Source organism: Cornus florida, unplaced genomic scaffold (assembly GCF_030987335.1).
Source record: "Cornus florida cultivar Cherokee Brave unplaced genomic scaffold, ASM3098733v1 CherokeeBrave_3.0.0_Hap2_Chr03, whole genome shotgun sequence".
Classification (NCBI taxonomy): domain Eukaryota; kingdom Viridiplantae; phylum Streptophyta; class Magnoliopsida; order Cornales; family Cornaceae; genus Cornus; species Cornus florida.
Genome location: NW_026775573.1, coordinates 917,306 through 935,000, shown reverse-complemented (window position 1 = coordinate 935,000; position 17,695 = coordinate 917,306). Strand labels below are relative to the sequence as shown.

The 17,695-nt window shown below is 34.9% G+C and overlaps 2 protein-coding genes across 2 annotated transcripts; both read left to right on the top strand.

Moving 5' to 3' along the window:
* Nucleotides 1–8,576: 8,576 nt before the first annotated feature.
* On the top strand, nucleotides 8,577–10,402 carry LOC132298920 (hydroquinone glucosyltransferase-like). The gene has a single exon (XM_059795287.1). It carries the CDS (start codon nucleotides 8,850–8,852, stop codon nucleotides 10,263–10,265), a length of 1,416 nt encoding a protein of 471 aa, XP_059651270.1. The 5' UTR covers nucleotides 8,577–8,849; the 3' UTR covers nucleotides 10,266–10,402.
* Nucleotides 10,403–15,662: 5,260 nt separating this feature from the next.
* On the top strand, nucleotides 15,663–17,472 carry LOC132298919 (hydroquinone glucosyltransferase). The gene has a single exon (XM_059795286.1). It carries the CDS (start codon nucleotides 15,881–15,883, stop codon nucleotides 17,285–17,287), a length of 1,407 nt encoding a protein of 468 aa, XP_059651269.1. The 5' UTR covers nucleotides 15,663–15,880; the 3' UTR covers nucleotides 17,288–17,472.
* The last annotated feature ends 223 nt before the right edge of the window (nucleotides 17,473–17,695 follow it).

Genomic DNA, 17,695 nt, shown 5'->3' with positions numbered 1-17,695 from the left:
CTCCTCTTGAAAATGCAATATATTTGTTAATCTTCTTCTACTTCTCACAGCTTTTGAAAAAATAATAGAGCTTTTATCTTTGTTAACTTGCAGCCCTGAAATAGACTTAAAAACCTGTAACACTTCTTCTACACCTTTAATAGTGGCCACATCAGCCTTTACCACCATTAGAAGATCATCTGCATAGGATGCGTGAGATATGTTCAGCCCTGTTTTCTTGACAGCTTGACATGTCTGAATTTTACCAATCTTAATTGCTTTGGCAATAAGACTATAAAAATATTCAGTAACAACTGAGAACAGGAGTGGTGACAGAGGACAGCCTTGTCTAAGGCCTTGAGATGCAGAAAAACAACCTGTAGGCACCCCATTACAAAGGATAGAGAACTTTGTTGTGGTAGTACACTCCATAACCCATCTGATCCACTTCTCACTAAAACCAAAACTGTGTAAAAGTTTTTGTAAAAAGCCCCAATCCTTCAAAACAACCTGGGAAGTTTTTTTCTGAATTCTATTAGCCTTTCCCTCTTTCACCCTAGTTTCAACAAGCACAACTGAAGCAAACTTATTTTCCTTTATCCACTGCTACACTTCTTTCTGCATTGGAGGCCTGTTTAGACCTCTAACATTCCAGGCTCCTCACATTGAGAAGATGGAGGCAGTGGCACACTGCTAGCTCGAGTCACTCTATCAGACATGGGGACCTGTAACTTCTTCTTTTGTCTTGATAATTTACCATTCCCTTTACCTCCACACCCTTAGTGCCCTGACCTTCCATATCAGTCATCTCTATAGCACTATTTTCCAACTCTGTGTACTCATGATGTGTTTGGGGACCTGCATTCTGTTTATCATTTGTGATATCTCCTTGTAACCCCTCTGTGATCCCAAGCTCATCCTCTGGAGTCTCTTTAACAACCTCAAAATCAGGACTTGTTTCATCCCTTCCCACCTCCAGTGTCAATGTAACTCCTTGTGGTGTCTCAAGAATCTGTTCAAACACATTTGTATTAAGTGTAACCCTCTGTTGCTTGTGTTCATTTTCATGCTTTTCCTGATCCACTATATCCAAATATGAATTCATACCCTCCACTTCCACATGTCCATCAATACAGGTAACATTTTCGGTATTTTCTAGCACAGCAAATGCATTAGATATAGCTATGTCCTTGTTTGGATTTCCCTGCACTACTCGTTCAGAAATATTAACAACCACCTGGTCTGCAACATCTGCTTCAACCATCTTCCCTTTATGCTTAACCACCCATACTTCATTCTTCTTTTTAATCTTGGTCTGCAACACCTTCTGTGGACACTGAGCTTCCAAATGATCAACTCTCTTACATAGCCCACATAATGTAGGCTTCCACTCAAATTCTAAGTCTTTATTAAATGCTCTACATATATGAATCACTGATAATGTTGTCATACCCAAGTTGTTGAGTTGATTTTGGTAGTGTTGGCGTTTCTATTGGGTTGAATTCTTGCTAGCTTTAGGGTGAGACAACTTATGATGCCTTAAGCTAGTTCTGCCACACTTGACGAAGTCTGTTTTCTTATGCGTGTTTATATATCAATTCTTGCAAACATGACCCCTGTTTGTGTAGTTTTCTCTCTGCAATCAAATTGTTTCAATTTTAGGACACGGGGGAAATGTTGTTATATGTGTGATCTTCCAGAATTGGGTTGCATGAACAATGAAATTCTTTTCGGATTGAATGCTTGGTTATGCTGAGAATCAAGTTGTTTTGGATAACACAACCATATCATTTGTGCAATTGCATATTACCATAAATCATAGTTTCAAATTTTCAAGTTACATTTTTTGTTTTTTTAACCTTTCAAGTTTACTTCAGCAGGGCCGAAACCAAGTATTTTTCGTCAATTTTCTATTTTGAAGCCTCTGTAAATTCAAGGCTGATTGTTGTTGGGTTTTGAGCTAAAATTTAGTGGATGTATTAAATTTATGGGGTTTGAATTGTGGACAGTGTACTCGAAAAGTGGCTTTGGTTGTTTTTTATTCTTTTGGTGTATGTTGAATGATTGAAAGAGTAGTTATAGGAGCAAAACAAAGTTTAATCAGATTGGGATTTGGGTTCTAAAGCAAGTGGTGGAAAATTATAAAAATGAACAATTAAAGTAAAAGGGAATCCCAGTTTCACTCATAGGGTAAGAGGATGAAACTGAGTACCTATTGGAAATGAAATTCAAGAAATTTGACTAAGATGAGTTCGCCATGTGTATTGAAAACTATTTTCAATTATTTAACCAAAATTCATTGTTTTGGGAAAATACCCAAATCAATTCATATGCTTATGCTTCATGGGTACACTAATTATTGAAATTTCTAGTCAATGGGTTCATGATGAAGAAGATAAAAGCACCAAAGGTAGGTTTGATTGATTTTTTATTCAGAATTGGTGTGTTTTTTTTTATGTCATACAGTTAGTTAGTTCATAGAAATGATGTAGGTTTGGGTCTTTTGAGCTTCAAAAAAGGTAATTTCAGAAATTATTTGCCTATTTCAAATTGAGTTCATTTGCTGCAATTGTGTCAGCTCCCTCTGCTATTGTCAATGTTGTTGTTGGAGTTCAAATCTGGTTGGCAACTGAGTTTGAAAAAGGTATAAAATGGACCTGTTTTAGTGTATCAGATTGCATGTGTTGTTGTAGGAGTTCAAATCTGGTTGGCATCTGGTATTTGGATTGTGTGGACTTGGTACTATCTAGCCACTTATATTTGGTTGGCAATTTGTGACACTGTCAACAATGTTGGTACTCATCTGGTGCTACTTAGATTCAAGATAATTAGAGATTTCATTCACAGAAATGTACCTGTTTATCATTAATTTTCAGATTAATGAACAAATTGGAACTCATTATATCTTGTAATTTTCATATTTCTGCATTTTCTTTAGACCTATTTATATTATTGTTAATTTCCAGTTTTGAGGACAGAGTTGGACTTTTATTTCTTATTGTGAAGTAAAACATGCACCAATTTTGACCCTATATATTCATCAAACTTACTTATTGTATAACTTGATGCCCCTTCAGTTCTCTCTCTTCCTCTTTTCTTTTTCTCTCTTTTGTGTTTTTGTTTGGTTTACATTAAATTAATTCAATTGATCAATCCACAACTCGGGAAATATAATGAAAGTATGCATTAGTTTGGACTAACTTTTTCAAGTAAATGTAATTAAAAAAAAAACAATACAATTGACCTATTAATTAAAAGTTTCATGAATTTCATTGCTAACTAGTCACTACGGCCTTGAACATAATATTAGCCATCTCATCTCGTTGGCAGGACAATGTTGAGAAATCACGAGCCAAAGTGTTAGAAGCAAACATCAAGTAGTTCCCTACAAAAACAAGGCAATGGTACCCTATACAATTTTAAATTTTATTTCAAGTGTATACGAAAAAATAAATAAATTTTGTTAGTGTACCAAATTACTCAAAGCATATGAATATGGATTATTAGATATAAACTAATAATTGTATCAATATGTATTTACTTTTTAAAAACATAAACAAAACACTATGTCAAACGTATTTTGTTCTTGAATTTCTTAAAACGCAAGATTTTACCAAATACATTTTCATTTTTGTCAAATTTTTTGAAACAAATTTTTTTTTTTTACCAAACATGGTCCTTAGTTCTACCCGAAATACTCTTACAAGAAAAACATATCGAATATCAAATGGACCCTAAAGTTTTGGACTCTGTGTTGATACTAGAAAGAATTATAGTAGAAATTGAGACACTCCATATTCTAGGCCTTGTGTTTTATGACAATTGACAAACTATGGGTTGAATTTTGAGCCCAATACAGGAGTAAATTTTTAGTTATAGGCCCAGCTTTATATTAGAGACTTCATTTGCCTATCATTTTATCACCACCTAAAAGCTATCATAATTTATTTTTTAAAATGAGTGTCACTCTCATATTTTTCTCACTTTCACAAATATTGTGATTCCGCTCCAGTTCTATGAAACATAGGTAAAAAATTGACACAATTACATTTAGTTGAGAAACGTGTACTTGTTTGATAACTTGAGCTTGGTAGGCTGGCCAACCCGAAGGTACTAACCTCATGCCAGTCCTAACAAATTTCACCAAATTCTAACTTCTTAAGACAGTCCCAACATTTATATTTCAATTTAAATTGACCTCTTCAAGAAAAAAATCTAAGACATGAAAATCCAGTTAAGCATGTTTGTAAATAACATTAATATCTGTTTGGTAGGAAGAAAGAAAGAATGGTGCAAGGAAGATGAGAATGAAGAAACAAACTTCCTTCTTTGGTAGATAAGAAGCAAGGAGGGAAGGGAAAAGAGGATGGGCGAGTCATCCTTTATCCTTCACAAATTTTTATCCTTACAAATATATAGACATGAAGGATAGACAAGTCTATTATAAAAGTTTTTAAGTTGCAAATTTTTTTTTTTTATAATTAACTCCCTCCCTTCTCTTTTCTCATAACAAACAAAGTGTTATTGCTTTCTCTTCTCTTCCATCCAACCAAACAAAAAGTAAGGAAGCAATTAAGTAAGGACACAGTTGCTTCCTAAGGATGTCTCATTCATCTATTTTTCACCCATTTTCATCTAATTTTCTTCCTACTTACCAAACAGAGCATAATGATCAAAGAGATGATGAAACGTCTTAAGGTCGACAATTTAGAAGATTTTAAAGATTAATGTTGCGTTTGGTATGAAGGAAGAAAATTGGATAAAAGGGAAATAACAAGAGATAAAGAAGACATCCTTATAGAAGAGATTGTGTGCTTAATTCCCTCTTTATGTTTATTTGTCAGTACAGAAAAGAAGAGAATGAAATACTATCTTATTTTATTTGTCAGTACAGAAAAGAAGAGTAGGTATTACTTACAAGGAAAGTTTTATAATAAAAAATTTTATCTTGGGTTTTTCTTCGCGTCTTCCATCCATATTTGGAAGGATAAAAATTTGTGAAGGATGAGACTCATCCATCCTCTTTTCTCTCGTCTCCTTGTCTCATTTCTATCAAACGAAGAAAATTTGTTTCTTTATTTCGATCCTGCACCCTTCTTCCTTTCTTCCTACCAAACGAAACATAAGTTTGTACCCAATTCGTCTCTCCCACCTTTCTCAGTTAAAATATGATCTCAACAAGAGATGATTTTAATTACAGAAAAACACAATAAAATGCTGGGATTTGTTTGTAATCAATACATCAATTGATCTCAAGGAGTCCTATTTGATCTTTTGCACTGTGTCAACAAAAACATACTCCCTCTGTCTCAAATTCTATGTCCCGTTTTCTGATATATAAAGACTTGTTGAGTTTGTAATTCTAATATCAGTTCTCAATTTAGAAAATAGAAAACTAACAATTTTTTTTATAATTCTCTGAAAACAAACAAAAAAAACTTTGCTTGATTTAATTTTCTGAAATTTTAGTTATAAAAAATGTTTATCTGAAAACTATTTTCATAATTACGAGGCCCTAACTTTTTAAAATTTTTTTATTATTTTGATAGAGAATGAATTGACAAAATATTCACAATGAATCCACATGGACAACATTGAAGATGGAATATTCTTACAAAGTGTGTGTGCAACTATTTCGTGAATTGCAAGAACGCCTAGAAACTCGTCTAAATGAGGCCAACATGTTTTGTTAAATGCATGATGGAAAATTTAAGATTAAGATCTAAACCTAATCAAGGTAGGTTAATTAAGACATCCCACCTAGGAAAAAAAAAAATTTAATACTCCATATTGGACAAACTAGACGGCATTAAATAAAATTATATAGCTGACTTCCATCATGTTTATATCAACGTAGCAACAACATTACCTTAGGTGCCGCCGTTGTTGCTGACAGTTGAATTATTTTGAGTGATGACCAAAGTAAAAAACATCTTACTGTTATACTGAATAATGACGTCATCGTAATATCAGACCTCATTCTTTATTCATATAAAAAATTCGGACGTATAAGATTATTAAATTATTAATTATTTTCTTATTCTTTTTTATTTTTCTTTATTGAAGGCACAAATTCATATCCAAAAATAAAGATAAGAAAAAAATAAATAAATAAAATGTTCACATCAATAATGGTAGGATAAAATTTTAAATGCATTTTATGTTCTTTTCTCTGGGAAGTAAAAACTGGAAGTAAAAACAGGGGACACTAAGGGAGATGATTTGATATAGGGAAGAACAGGGAATAAAATTAATGAATGAGGTCGATCATATCTCATTCTTCAAGAGAGTGAAAATAAGAAACAAATCACAATTTCACTATATATATATATAATATATATATACATTTCAAAAGCTTATAAAAATATTTTCTATATATATATATTCATTATCTTCTTCCCTTTCCAGCGTTTGCATCAATTGAAATTTCATTGTTTGTACCGAAGAAGTAACCTAAGCAATCTCTCCTGTGACGAGGATATGATAAGTAGGAAATATGTACACAAACAATTGATCTTACAATAAAAAAGCATACTTTTTCCCTTGAGCACAAAGGTACGCACACAACACACTCGTATGACTGTTAAAATTGTGGATTTTTTTTACTTTTTATTTTTCTTTGACAAACTAGTGAAGAAAGATTTGAACCCGAATCTATCCACTGACAGCTGTATAATACCTTTTAAAATTGTGTAATTTGATGTGTTTGAATTATTTGTGTTACGGGTAAACATTGATATCAATAAAGACGGAGTCTAATGTAGTGCAAAATTGCAAATTGTACTATATTGTTTGTTTTAAAAACATTACATCAGTACATCATTTATTTTAGAGTAAATTACACAGGACATTTTTTAGGTTATTAGGTTAGGTCATTTTTTTTTTTTTTTTCTTCTTCTTCTTTTTACAAACAAGAACTTCCCTGGGCAGGATCCATCCCAAGTTACAAATTTGTGCAACGTGCATCGGCCCCTCAACACGCGCAGCAGTCAATCGAGAGGAATAGATGACTTGGGAAGAGTCGAACACCGGCCATTTTAAACCTGCCTCCAAACTCCAACCATCACGGCTATGCCCCGATGACAGGTTAAGTCATTTTGTAAATAAAAGAATATTTTAACTTTCGCTTAAACTTCAATTTAGTCTTTGGCCTCAAAGACATGCGAATTGACTCTTTTATCTTCAAATTTTAATACAAAATATTTTTAATATTAAATGACAAGACCCCTATATATATATATATATAGATATAGATATTTGTACTGGCCCAAACGATCACTGATCATCAGGCTCCGCCGCGGCAGACGGCTATCGTTCTGAACCAAGCAAGTGGAACAGCTACAAATTTTAACCAAATTAAATCAGTCATATATATGTAGATTTATAGCACATGTTTGATTTATTTTGTATTAAATTCATATTTCATATCCTCTATCTTTAACATTTTGCTTGGTTTTTTCATTTAGGTATAGAATCAATAGATTTTTTTTTTTTTTTTTCCTTTTCTGTTTTCTTTTACTTGTCCCTGTACTTCCTTCCAGAATTTCACTTTCCATGTGTTTTTCTCATCTGGGTTTTGTGATTGGAAGCTCTGTTCACACTTTTCTATTTAATTGTCGTCGTACATCACAGCGGCCGTTTCGACTCGCTTGGGGATGATGATGGTCGATTGGAGGAGGAGGAGGAAAAAGAAGAAAGGCGTATATTGGGGTAGTTTGGTTACAAAAATAGTTAATATGATGTCAAAGAAAGCAACATAGTCATTTAACAATTTAAAAGTACTACGACTTAACAAAAAAATTGACATTTGGAATATTAGTGAAATGATAAATTACTAATTTAAATATAAGTAAAATTTAAAAATAAAATAATAATCAACTGCAATAAGTGTTAGTGTAATTTGCCCTTTATTTTATGTCAACTTCTCTTCCAGAAAAATATTGACTTAGTTGTGATGAAACACACAGGTGATTTCCATTGTTTATAAGTGAGGTGAGAGAGAAAGAATGACATTGGCGAGGTGGTATACAGAAATTCAAGCACCATTAATGCGGTAGGTGTTAGCATTTATCTATTTAAAGTAATAAAATAAAAATGGTCGCTCTTTTTTTTATTTAATTTTATATGCCTAAACAGTTTCAAATCAGTTAAGGCTATAAATAATATTGATCAAACCATACAATATCCCTTCAATTTGATCAACTTTTTTCATTGGCATATTCTTTAATATAAATTTTTGCATGGTACTTTACGTTGCATATTTGACACCTTTACTTTAGAAAAATAACCTGTGGTGTTACACTTTGAAAAAGTAGAATCAAATAAAATCATTTTCTTAGTTGAATATATATAATAAGTGAGTTTTTGTAGTTTTAATTTTAGAGTTTGAATTCTCTACACCCGCTATATTATCTATGAAACTTGAACTCTTCATCATCTATATTTTATGAGGCAACGAAATATCATATATTTGGTAATTTAAGTGTAGCAAATATATATAAAATGGTGGCAAAGTATTAATTTTATTGAAAATTAGTGACACAAGCCTTACGTTTTCATTGACATCACTGATCTTGTTAGCACGCCCGGCTACAATTCTATCTCCCTATTCAGAAGTCGCCAGTCTCCTTCCACAGCGTCCACCATTATTGTATGTATAAAGTCTTGTCTATACATACTTGTCATGTGTATCTATATCTATCTATCTATCTATATATAAATATATTTTAAGTGTATATTGTATACAAACTCAGGTTTCAAGTCCCGCAGTACACACCAAACACAAAACTCTATAAAACCCACTACTCCATAAACGTCTCTCCTCAATTATATAGCTCCAATTATTCAATCAGTCAAGCTTACTCAATATCATGGAACAAACACCCCATATAGCGATTCTACCGAGTCCAGGGATGGGTCACCTCATCCCACTCGTTGCTTTCGCCAAACGACTCGTCCTCCACCATCGATTCAACGTCGACTTCGTCGTCCCCACCGACGGTCCTCCCTCCAATTCCCAGAAAGCTTTTCTCGAAGGCCTCCCCGCCGGAATGGACTACGTTTTGCTTCCTCCGGTGGACATGGACGACCTACCAGAAGATGTTCGGGCCGAGACCCGAATAGCCCTTACGGTGACCCGATCCCTTCCTTCTCTTCGCGACGTGTTCAAGTCATTGGTCTCCACGACCCGGCTGGTCGCTTTGGTCGTTGATCTCTTCGCCACTGATGGATTCGATGTTGCTATCGAATTCAATGTCTCGCCGTACATCTTCTTCCCGTCGACGGCCATGGTTCTGTCATTGTTCCTTTATTTGCCCAAGCTTGATCAGTCGGTGTCTTGTGAGTACAGAGACGTGCCCGACCCGATTCAGATTCCGGGTTGCACGCCGATTCACGGGAGGGAACTCCTGGACCCGGTTCAGGACAGGAAGAATGATGCATACAAGTGGGTGCTTCACCATGCAAAGAAGTATAGACTGGCCGAGGGTATTATGGTAAATAGCTTCAAGGAGTTGGAGGCAGGAGCTATAGAAGTGTTGCTGGAGGAGGAAGCCGGTAAGCCACCTGTTTACCCGATTGGGCCGGTCATACAGATGGGTTCTTCTAGCGGTGGGGTTGATGGGTCGGAGTGTGTGAGATGGTTGGATGATCAGCCACGTGGCTCTGTCGTTTACATCTCCTTTGGGAGTGGTGGGACACTCACTCATGATCAGCTGAATGAGCTAGCCTTGGGGTTGGAAATGAGTGAGCAAAGATTCTTATGGGTTGTTAGAAGTCCAAATGATAATGCCAACGCTAATTTTTTCGATGCCCAAAGTCAGAAAGACCCTTTTGATTTTCTACCAAAAGGGTTCTTAGACCGGACCAAAGGCTGTGGTCTAGTGATACCTTCTTGGGCACCCCAAGCCCAAATTCTTAGTCACGACTCGACCGGAGGGTTTCTAACTCATTGCGGTTGGAACTCGGTTCTTGAGAGTGTGGTTTATGGTGTACCATTGATTGCGTGGCCGCTCTATGCAGAGCAAAAGATGAATGCAGTTATGTTAACGGAGGATATAAAAGTGGCATTGAGGCCAAAAGCTAATGAAAATGGGATAGTAGGAAGGGCAGAAATTGCAAAAGTTGTTAAAAGTCTGATGGAAGGAGAGGAAGGGAAGTGGCTTCGCTCCCGAATGCGAGATCTTAAGGATGCAGCTGCCAAAAACCTAAGTGAAGATGGCTCATCTACAAAAACACTTGCCGAGGTGGCTGCAAAGTGGAAGAATAAGATTAGTGTTTTAGATTAGGGTTTGTATTAAATCATTTTTCATTTTCTTTTTTTTTCTCTTCTCTTCTCTTCTCTTCTCTTCTCTTGCTGTAATATGTTTTGAGGAATCTTGTGCGCCTACCACTATAGAAATGATATCCTTTTAATTTATTAGAAGTTTGTTCCCCTGCCCTACGCTGGGCCATTAAATAAATTTTTTAAATATATAAAACATATGAAATTTAAATTATTAAATTTTTTTTTTTCCTTGAAGAAATTTTAAATTATTAAATAAGTTTTGGACAAGAATCTTAGAAGAAATTGCTAGACTCCATATTGTAGGGCCAAATTAATATGAAAATGGAACAAACTTGATATTCGATGCTTCAGGTTCGTGCCCATCACCGTCTCAAAGCAGGGGTCACAGCTGGACACATTTACATTTGGGTGAGAAAAATGTGGAGCTGGACACATTTACATTTGGTGAGAAAAATGTGGACTTGTTTGCTAACTTGCGCTAGGGAGGAGGAAGAAGAAGGTAATAAGCTCATGCAAGTGCAAGTCTAGGGATGACAACGGGGCGGGTTTGGATCGGGTTTCCCTAAATCCCGCCCCACCCCTTTTAATTTTTGTCAAGTCCATACCCGCCCCGGATCCGCGACGGGTTGGATTTTCATATTCAACCCCGCCCCGTTAGGAAATACTCTACCCCGTGCCCGCCCCAATAACAAATTTTTTTCTCCCACTTTTTGGAACTTAAACTCCTGCTATTTAAATGTGCAAAGCCTAGGAATGACACAATATAAATAAAATTATGTATCCTAATAAAAAAAAAAAAAAATAACATGCACATAACATAATTCAGAGAACATAATAAACAAAAATAAAAGTTTAATACAACCAAATCACAAAAAGTTCTAAGCTCCAACTTCCACCATAACCAAAACAAAAGTAAATTTAATATCAAATTTACATCCCAAATTAGGATTGTAAGAGATGGGTAATTGGGTAAGCCGCTAAAATAACTTATTAATATATATATATATAGATATATATTAAATATAGTTATATGCGGGGCGGGGCGGGGCCCATAGGATATGTATATTGAACCCTTACCCGCCCCGTGACCCTCGACGGATACAAAATTTGTATCCATGTCCGCCCCAATGATATAACAAGTGTTCCCATATCCGTTATTAAAGGGGCGGGACGGGACGAGGCCTCGGCGGAGCGGTAAAAATTGACATCCCTATGCAAGTCCTAACAAATTTCACCAAATTCTAATTTCTGAAGACAGCCCACAACTTTTGGATTTCAATTTAAAATTGAGCTCTTTAAGAAAAATCCCAGACATGATAAATGGAGTTAAATAATTTTTGTAAATAATATTAACAATTAAATTTAGAAACTGAATTTGTTTAATTGTAATCAATATGATCATTAATAGATCTCAAAGAGTCCTATTTGATCTTTCCCACCTTGTGAACAAAAATACAGTAAATTATTTGGACAGGACAGAAAGGTTAATAAATAAAACAACACAAGTAAGAACAACATTGGATGAAGATAGAATATTATTAAAAAGTGTGTGCAACTTTTTGGTGAATTACAAGAACACCTAGAAACTGTTTAAATAAGACCAATATGTTTTGTTGAATGCCTGGTCTTTGAATTATTTATAAAATATAATAAATTATTAAGATCTCAACCTAATTAAGGTAGGCTAGCTAAGACAGCCCACCTTAATTACTTATATAATATATATATATATATATATATATATATATATATATTTATCAACTGCGACGTCTTCAATTATGCAATTGGTATCATGTTAACAACCAAAAAAAAAAAAAATACAATTGGTATCTTCATCTTAATTAGCCACCATAATATTGGACAGATCGAACCCTATTAACTACAACTATAAAGGTAACTTTCTATATCATGATATCGTCATTAGATATTACACTTTATATATTTATATTAATGAAGAATTACATGATGATTTTATTTTTTACTCACATAAAAAGAAAAAAAGTTTTTATTGTAAATATGATAAATTGATAACATGCAAACGAACAAATTAATCTTACTGTCAATGCATACTTGTTTCGTGAGCACAAACACAGCACACATATACGATTTTTGTTTTTTTTTTCTTTTTTTGAAATTTTAAGCAACTGAAACTGGTATTGTTAAGATTGTGAAATTTAAGCAACCAAACACAACACGCATGTACGATTGTTGAGGTTGTGGAATTTGATGCGTTTGAATTTGTGCTACTGGTAAACATTGATCTATCAGACAGAGACTTGTCTGGTTGCAAATTGTATATTGTTTGTTTTATAAACATCACATCTTTTCAAGTTGATCATTTTATTTTACGTCTGCTTCTCTTCCAACAAAATCTTGACTTTGTTTGAGAGTCACAGGCGATCAAGCCTCATAAATAATCACCTCAAAATACTTTTTATTGCATCATTATATTTTGCAATTAAATTAATTCCGTGATAAGGATTCGGTCTTGTACCATCACTCTTTAATTATTTTTCAAATAAGCCTAACACAATCTTAATGAGAATGTTTAATTAAGAATTGGTTAATTAGAGAATTTGGTCCATTTTAGTCGGCATTGCAGTTGAGAGACACGTCAGTTGTGTACTAGAAAGGACATCAGGATGATAATTAGATTAAGATAAATATTCCATGAGAATTAAATTGGTCCATTTTTTTGTGGCATTGCACTTGAGACACAAGGTTGGTTATCTTCTTGATGTCCTTTCTACACAACCCCTCTCTCTCTCTCTCTCTCTCTCTCTCTCTCTCTCTATATATATATATATATATATATGTAACATGTGTACAGAAATGATCTTTTACTCATGGATGAACAAAGAATTTATTAACACAAAGCATGATAATTGTTGAATATGATTAACATTATTTTTTCGATAATTTTTTTTTTTCTTAACTGATAATCATTTTTTTCACACTTAAATCATTTCTAACGACCACCATGTTCAAGGCGAATTTAGAAATTGTTAATAGGGGGGCTAATATTAAATAAGGGGGAATTGGGGATCGAAAGATTAAAGAGTTGAAATTTTTTAAAGGAAATAGGGTTAGACTTTAGAAGGAGAGAAGGAGTGAACTCTCTGATTTGTACAAGATTAGGAATTTAGGAGTTTTCTTTGTTTTGGTTTAGTGATTGTTTAAGACTTGTTTGGCTTGGGCCTATTTGGTTGGGCCTTTGTTTTAAAATTGTGGTTTAGATATTGAACTTTTTTGGATGGGTTAAAATTGAGGGATTAATACTACTACTAATTTTTTCTTTTTTAAAATATTGGGCTAAATGTACCTATACTTAAAAAATAATAAATAATAATTTTTTTTTTTTTTTGTGGGGTGGGCTGATCATGTTTGATGCGAAAAAAGTTTATTGTTTGAGTAAGAAATCATTATTATATATGTGCATATGCATGTGTGTGTTTATACATGAAGTTTATTTAATGTAAAAAAAAAAAAATTAGTACATAAGACTATGTCATTAGGAGATTTGAAAAGAATTTATTGTACACGAACTTATCTCACCATGCAATAAGACAATTTGACAAATAATGCCTTTAGTTCACAATATAAAATTATAAAAAAGTGTTCATAAGTTATGATATACGGAATGTATGTGTAAAAGAAAAAGACACTATATATGTAAAACATAAAATAAATAAAATAAAAAAAGAGCAAAAAATGTCAAGCAAACTCACGTACTCAAGCTCCAACTCTCAACCTCTACTTGAGAGAGGTAGGTTTGTACCATGTGATTAATTTGGTTTAGATTATCTTCCTTGGTTTATGGATGGGCTTGACATTGTTTTCGGACTCTCTCATGATTTTATTTCTATCCACTCTTTCATCGTCCATTTCAATGTTCTCACGATAAGTTTTCTGAGTGGTAGTTGACATTTAACTCTCAAGCCATAAAACCCTATTCAACAAGAAAGCCAGACTTTTTACCATATTCCTTCAAAACTTCACATTTTCTCTCTTCATTTTCCACGGAAAATTTTAATTTCCTTCATTGGTATAACGTCTACCCATTTTACGTCACATTTGATCACACTTTGTATCTAAATTTGAAAAAACTTAAGTCACTTTGTATGTATGGTCTCTAATTTTCACAATTTGTTTATGACATATCATTTGAACAAAATTGTTTTATATCATTTAACTCTCTTTGAGTGCAAATAACCTTTTGGGACTATGCTTATAAGTGGAAGTTGGAATTTTATTCTACCTGTAGACAGTGACGGAGCTAGAATTTCAAGTGAGAGGGGCACGCTGCCACGAAAAAAAATATATGGAGTGTGTATATATATATATAATATAACAACTATAAAATTCAAAAGACAAAGAAGAAGAAAATTATTCAAATATGCACCTAAAGAGAAGAATTTTAAGAGTAGAAGTAGAAAAATAAACAGGAAAAAAAAATGAGAGAACTTTAAAAGGAAAAAGTTAAAAAGTTTCAATTGAGGAAGGAAAGAAAAATGAGAGAACTTTTAAAAATTAAAAAGTTAAAGAATTTGAAGAGAGAGAAAAAAAAAAAGATATATAATTTTAAAAACTACAAAATTAGGGGGACACTGTATAATTTATACCACAACCCAAGAGAGGCATGGCCCCCACCCCCAATTGGCTTCCTCTCCGCCTGTAGAAGTGGTGTATTCCATAATCTACAATAAATAAGTAGGGGAAAAAATTCCAAATATTCCAGGTTACTGAAAAACTATATATATATATAGTTTTCTGTCACATTCGCACGATGGTATAACATATTTCAAAAGGAAAAGTGAGAAATTCAAGCACCATGTAAAATCCCATCTAACTGTGTTACCAAATAACATCATTTTCTTTAGTTTTTTTTTTTTTTTAACTGATTTTGTTTAGTCAAGGCAATGCCATAGAGGAACACTGTTAGAGGCACCAAACCAATATTTAACTTTTTTTCTTTCCTAATATTCCAAGTGCCACCACAGAAGATAATAGGCCAAAGAGATATAGGAAGTTCCTCATGCCCTTTATGATTTGAAGTGTGAGTCAGTGGGACACAACAACTTAAGGCTCACCAGGAATTCGGTTCCCTTGGGCCCATATTAATTTCCTGTGTACCAATATATATACACACATATGGTGGCCCAAGTTATTGCATTGGAAATTATTGACACAACCTTCCGAAAAAAAAAAAATTATTGACACAAGCCTTACGTTTTCATTGACATCACTAATCATGTTTGCACACCAGCTACAATTCTCTCTCCCTATCTAGAAATCACCGGTCTCCTTCTACAGCCTCCCACCATTATTGTATGTGTGTATATATACACACACATACACACTTATATATATATATATATATATATATATATATATATATCATTCAGTGTATATTGTATACAAACTCAGGCACATGCGTTTGAATATTCATCAACCACACAAGGCCTCCACTACACAACAAACACAAAAGCTCTCAGCCTCACAACTATAATAACAGCAACAATTGCAAACACCACAACTCTATACAAAACCCACCACTCTATACACAACTCTCATCAATTATATAGCAAAATTAATCACTCAAGCTTACCCAATACCATGGAACAAACACCCCATATAGCGATTCTACCGAGTCCAGGGATGGGTCACCTCATCCCACTCGTTGCTTTCGCCAAGCGACTCGTCCTCCTCCACCGCTTCAGCGTCACCTTCGTCGTCCCCACCGACGGTCCTCCCTCCACTTCCCAGAAAGCTTTTCTCGAAGGCCTCCCCGCCGGCATGGACTACGTTTTTCCTCCGGTGAACTTCGACGACCTACCGGGCGATGTTAAGATCGAGACCCGAATTTCTCTCACGGTGACCCGCTCACTTCCTTCTCTTCGTGATGTTTTCAAGTCATTGGTAGCCACGACCCGGTTGGTAGCTTTGGTCGTTGATCTCTTCGGCACTGATGGGTTTGATGTCGCTATCGAATTCAATATCTCGCCGTACATCTTCTTCCCGTCTACGGCCATGGCTCTGTCATTGTTCCTTTATTTGCCCAAGCTTGATCAGTCGGTGTCTTGTGAGTACAGAGACGTGCCCGACCCGATTCAGATTCCGGGTTGCACGCCGATTCACGGGAGGGTTCTCCTGGACCCGGTTCAGGAAAGAAAGAATGATGCATATAAATGGGTGCTTCATCATACAAAGAGGTATAGACTGGCCGAGGGTATTATGGTAAATAGCTTCAAGGAGTTGGAGCCTGGAGCTATAAAAGTGTTACAGGAGGAGGAACCCGGTAAGCCACCCGTTTACCCGATTGGACCTCTCATTCAGATGGGTTCTTCTATCAGTGGGGCTGATGGGTCAGATTGTTTGAAATGGTTGGATGATCAGCCACGTGGCTCTGTTTTGTTCATCTCCTTTGGGAGTGGTGGGACCCTCTCTTATGATCAGCTAAATGAGCTCGCCTTGGGGTTGGAAATGAGTGAGCAAAGATTCTTATGGGTCGTTAGAAGTCCAAATGATAAAGTTGCCAATGCCAATTTCTTCAATGCCCAAAGCCAAAACGACCCTTTTGATTTTCTACCAAAAGGGTTCTTAGACCGAACCAAACGCAATGGTCTAGTGGTACCTTCTTGGGCCCCCCAAGCTCAAATTCTTAGTCACGACTCGACGGGTGGGTTCTTAACCCATTGTGGTTGGAACTCGGTCCTCGAGGGTGTGATTTATGGTGTACCATTGATTGCGTGGCCGCTTTACGCAGAGCAAAAAATGAATGCAGTAATACTAACGGAGGATAGAAAAGTGGCATTGAGGCCAAAAACTAGTGAAAATGGGATAGTGGGAAGAGCAGAAATTGCAAAAGTTGTAAAAAGTCTAATGGAAGGAGAGGAAGGGAAGTGGATTCGCAATCGAATGCGAGACCTTAAGGATGCCGCTGCCAAAAACCTAAGTGAAGATGGCTCATCTACAAAAGCACTTGCTGAGGTGGCTGCAAAGTGGAAGAATAAAATTTTCTAATTAAGAATTATATTAAATTATATTTTCTTTCATCTCCTTTCTTTTCCTTTCTCCTGTCAGTCTTGTCATAATATGTATTGCAACTTTTACACTAGATTTGTGAATTTGTTTTGGATATTGAAGTTGGGTTTGGTCTTGTACAGCAATCATTTTCTATATATGTTCCTCTTTTTTCCTCTCTCTCATTACCATACTTTTCATATGATGATAGTAAAGTAAGTGGGTGAAGTGGGTGTGTATCCACAAAGAGGCCAATCAAGCTTGAGGGTAGGACCCAACTTGGGAGAAATTTAGTTAGCAACACAATAAAGTGGTGGGCACTACTTAACTTGAATGGAGTAGGTGGCTACCATTGACATAAGACTAAATTTAGGATTAGTGCATAAATAATTAAATAAATAAATGTAA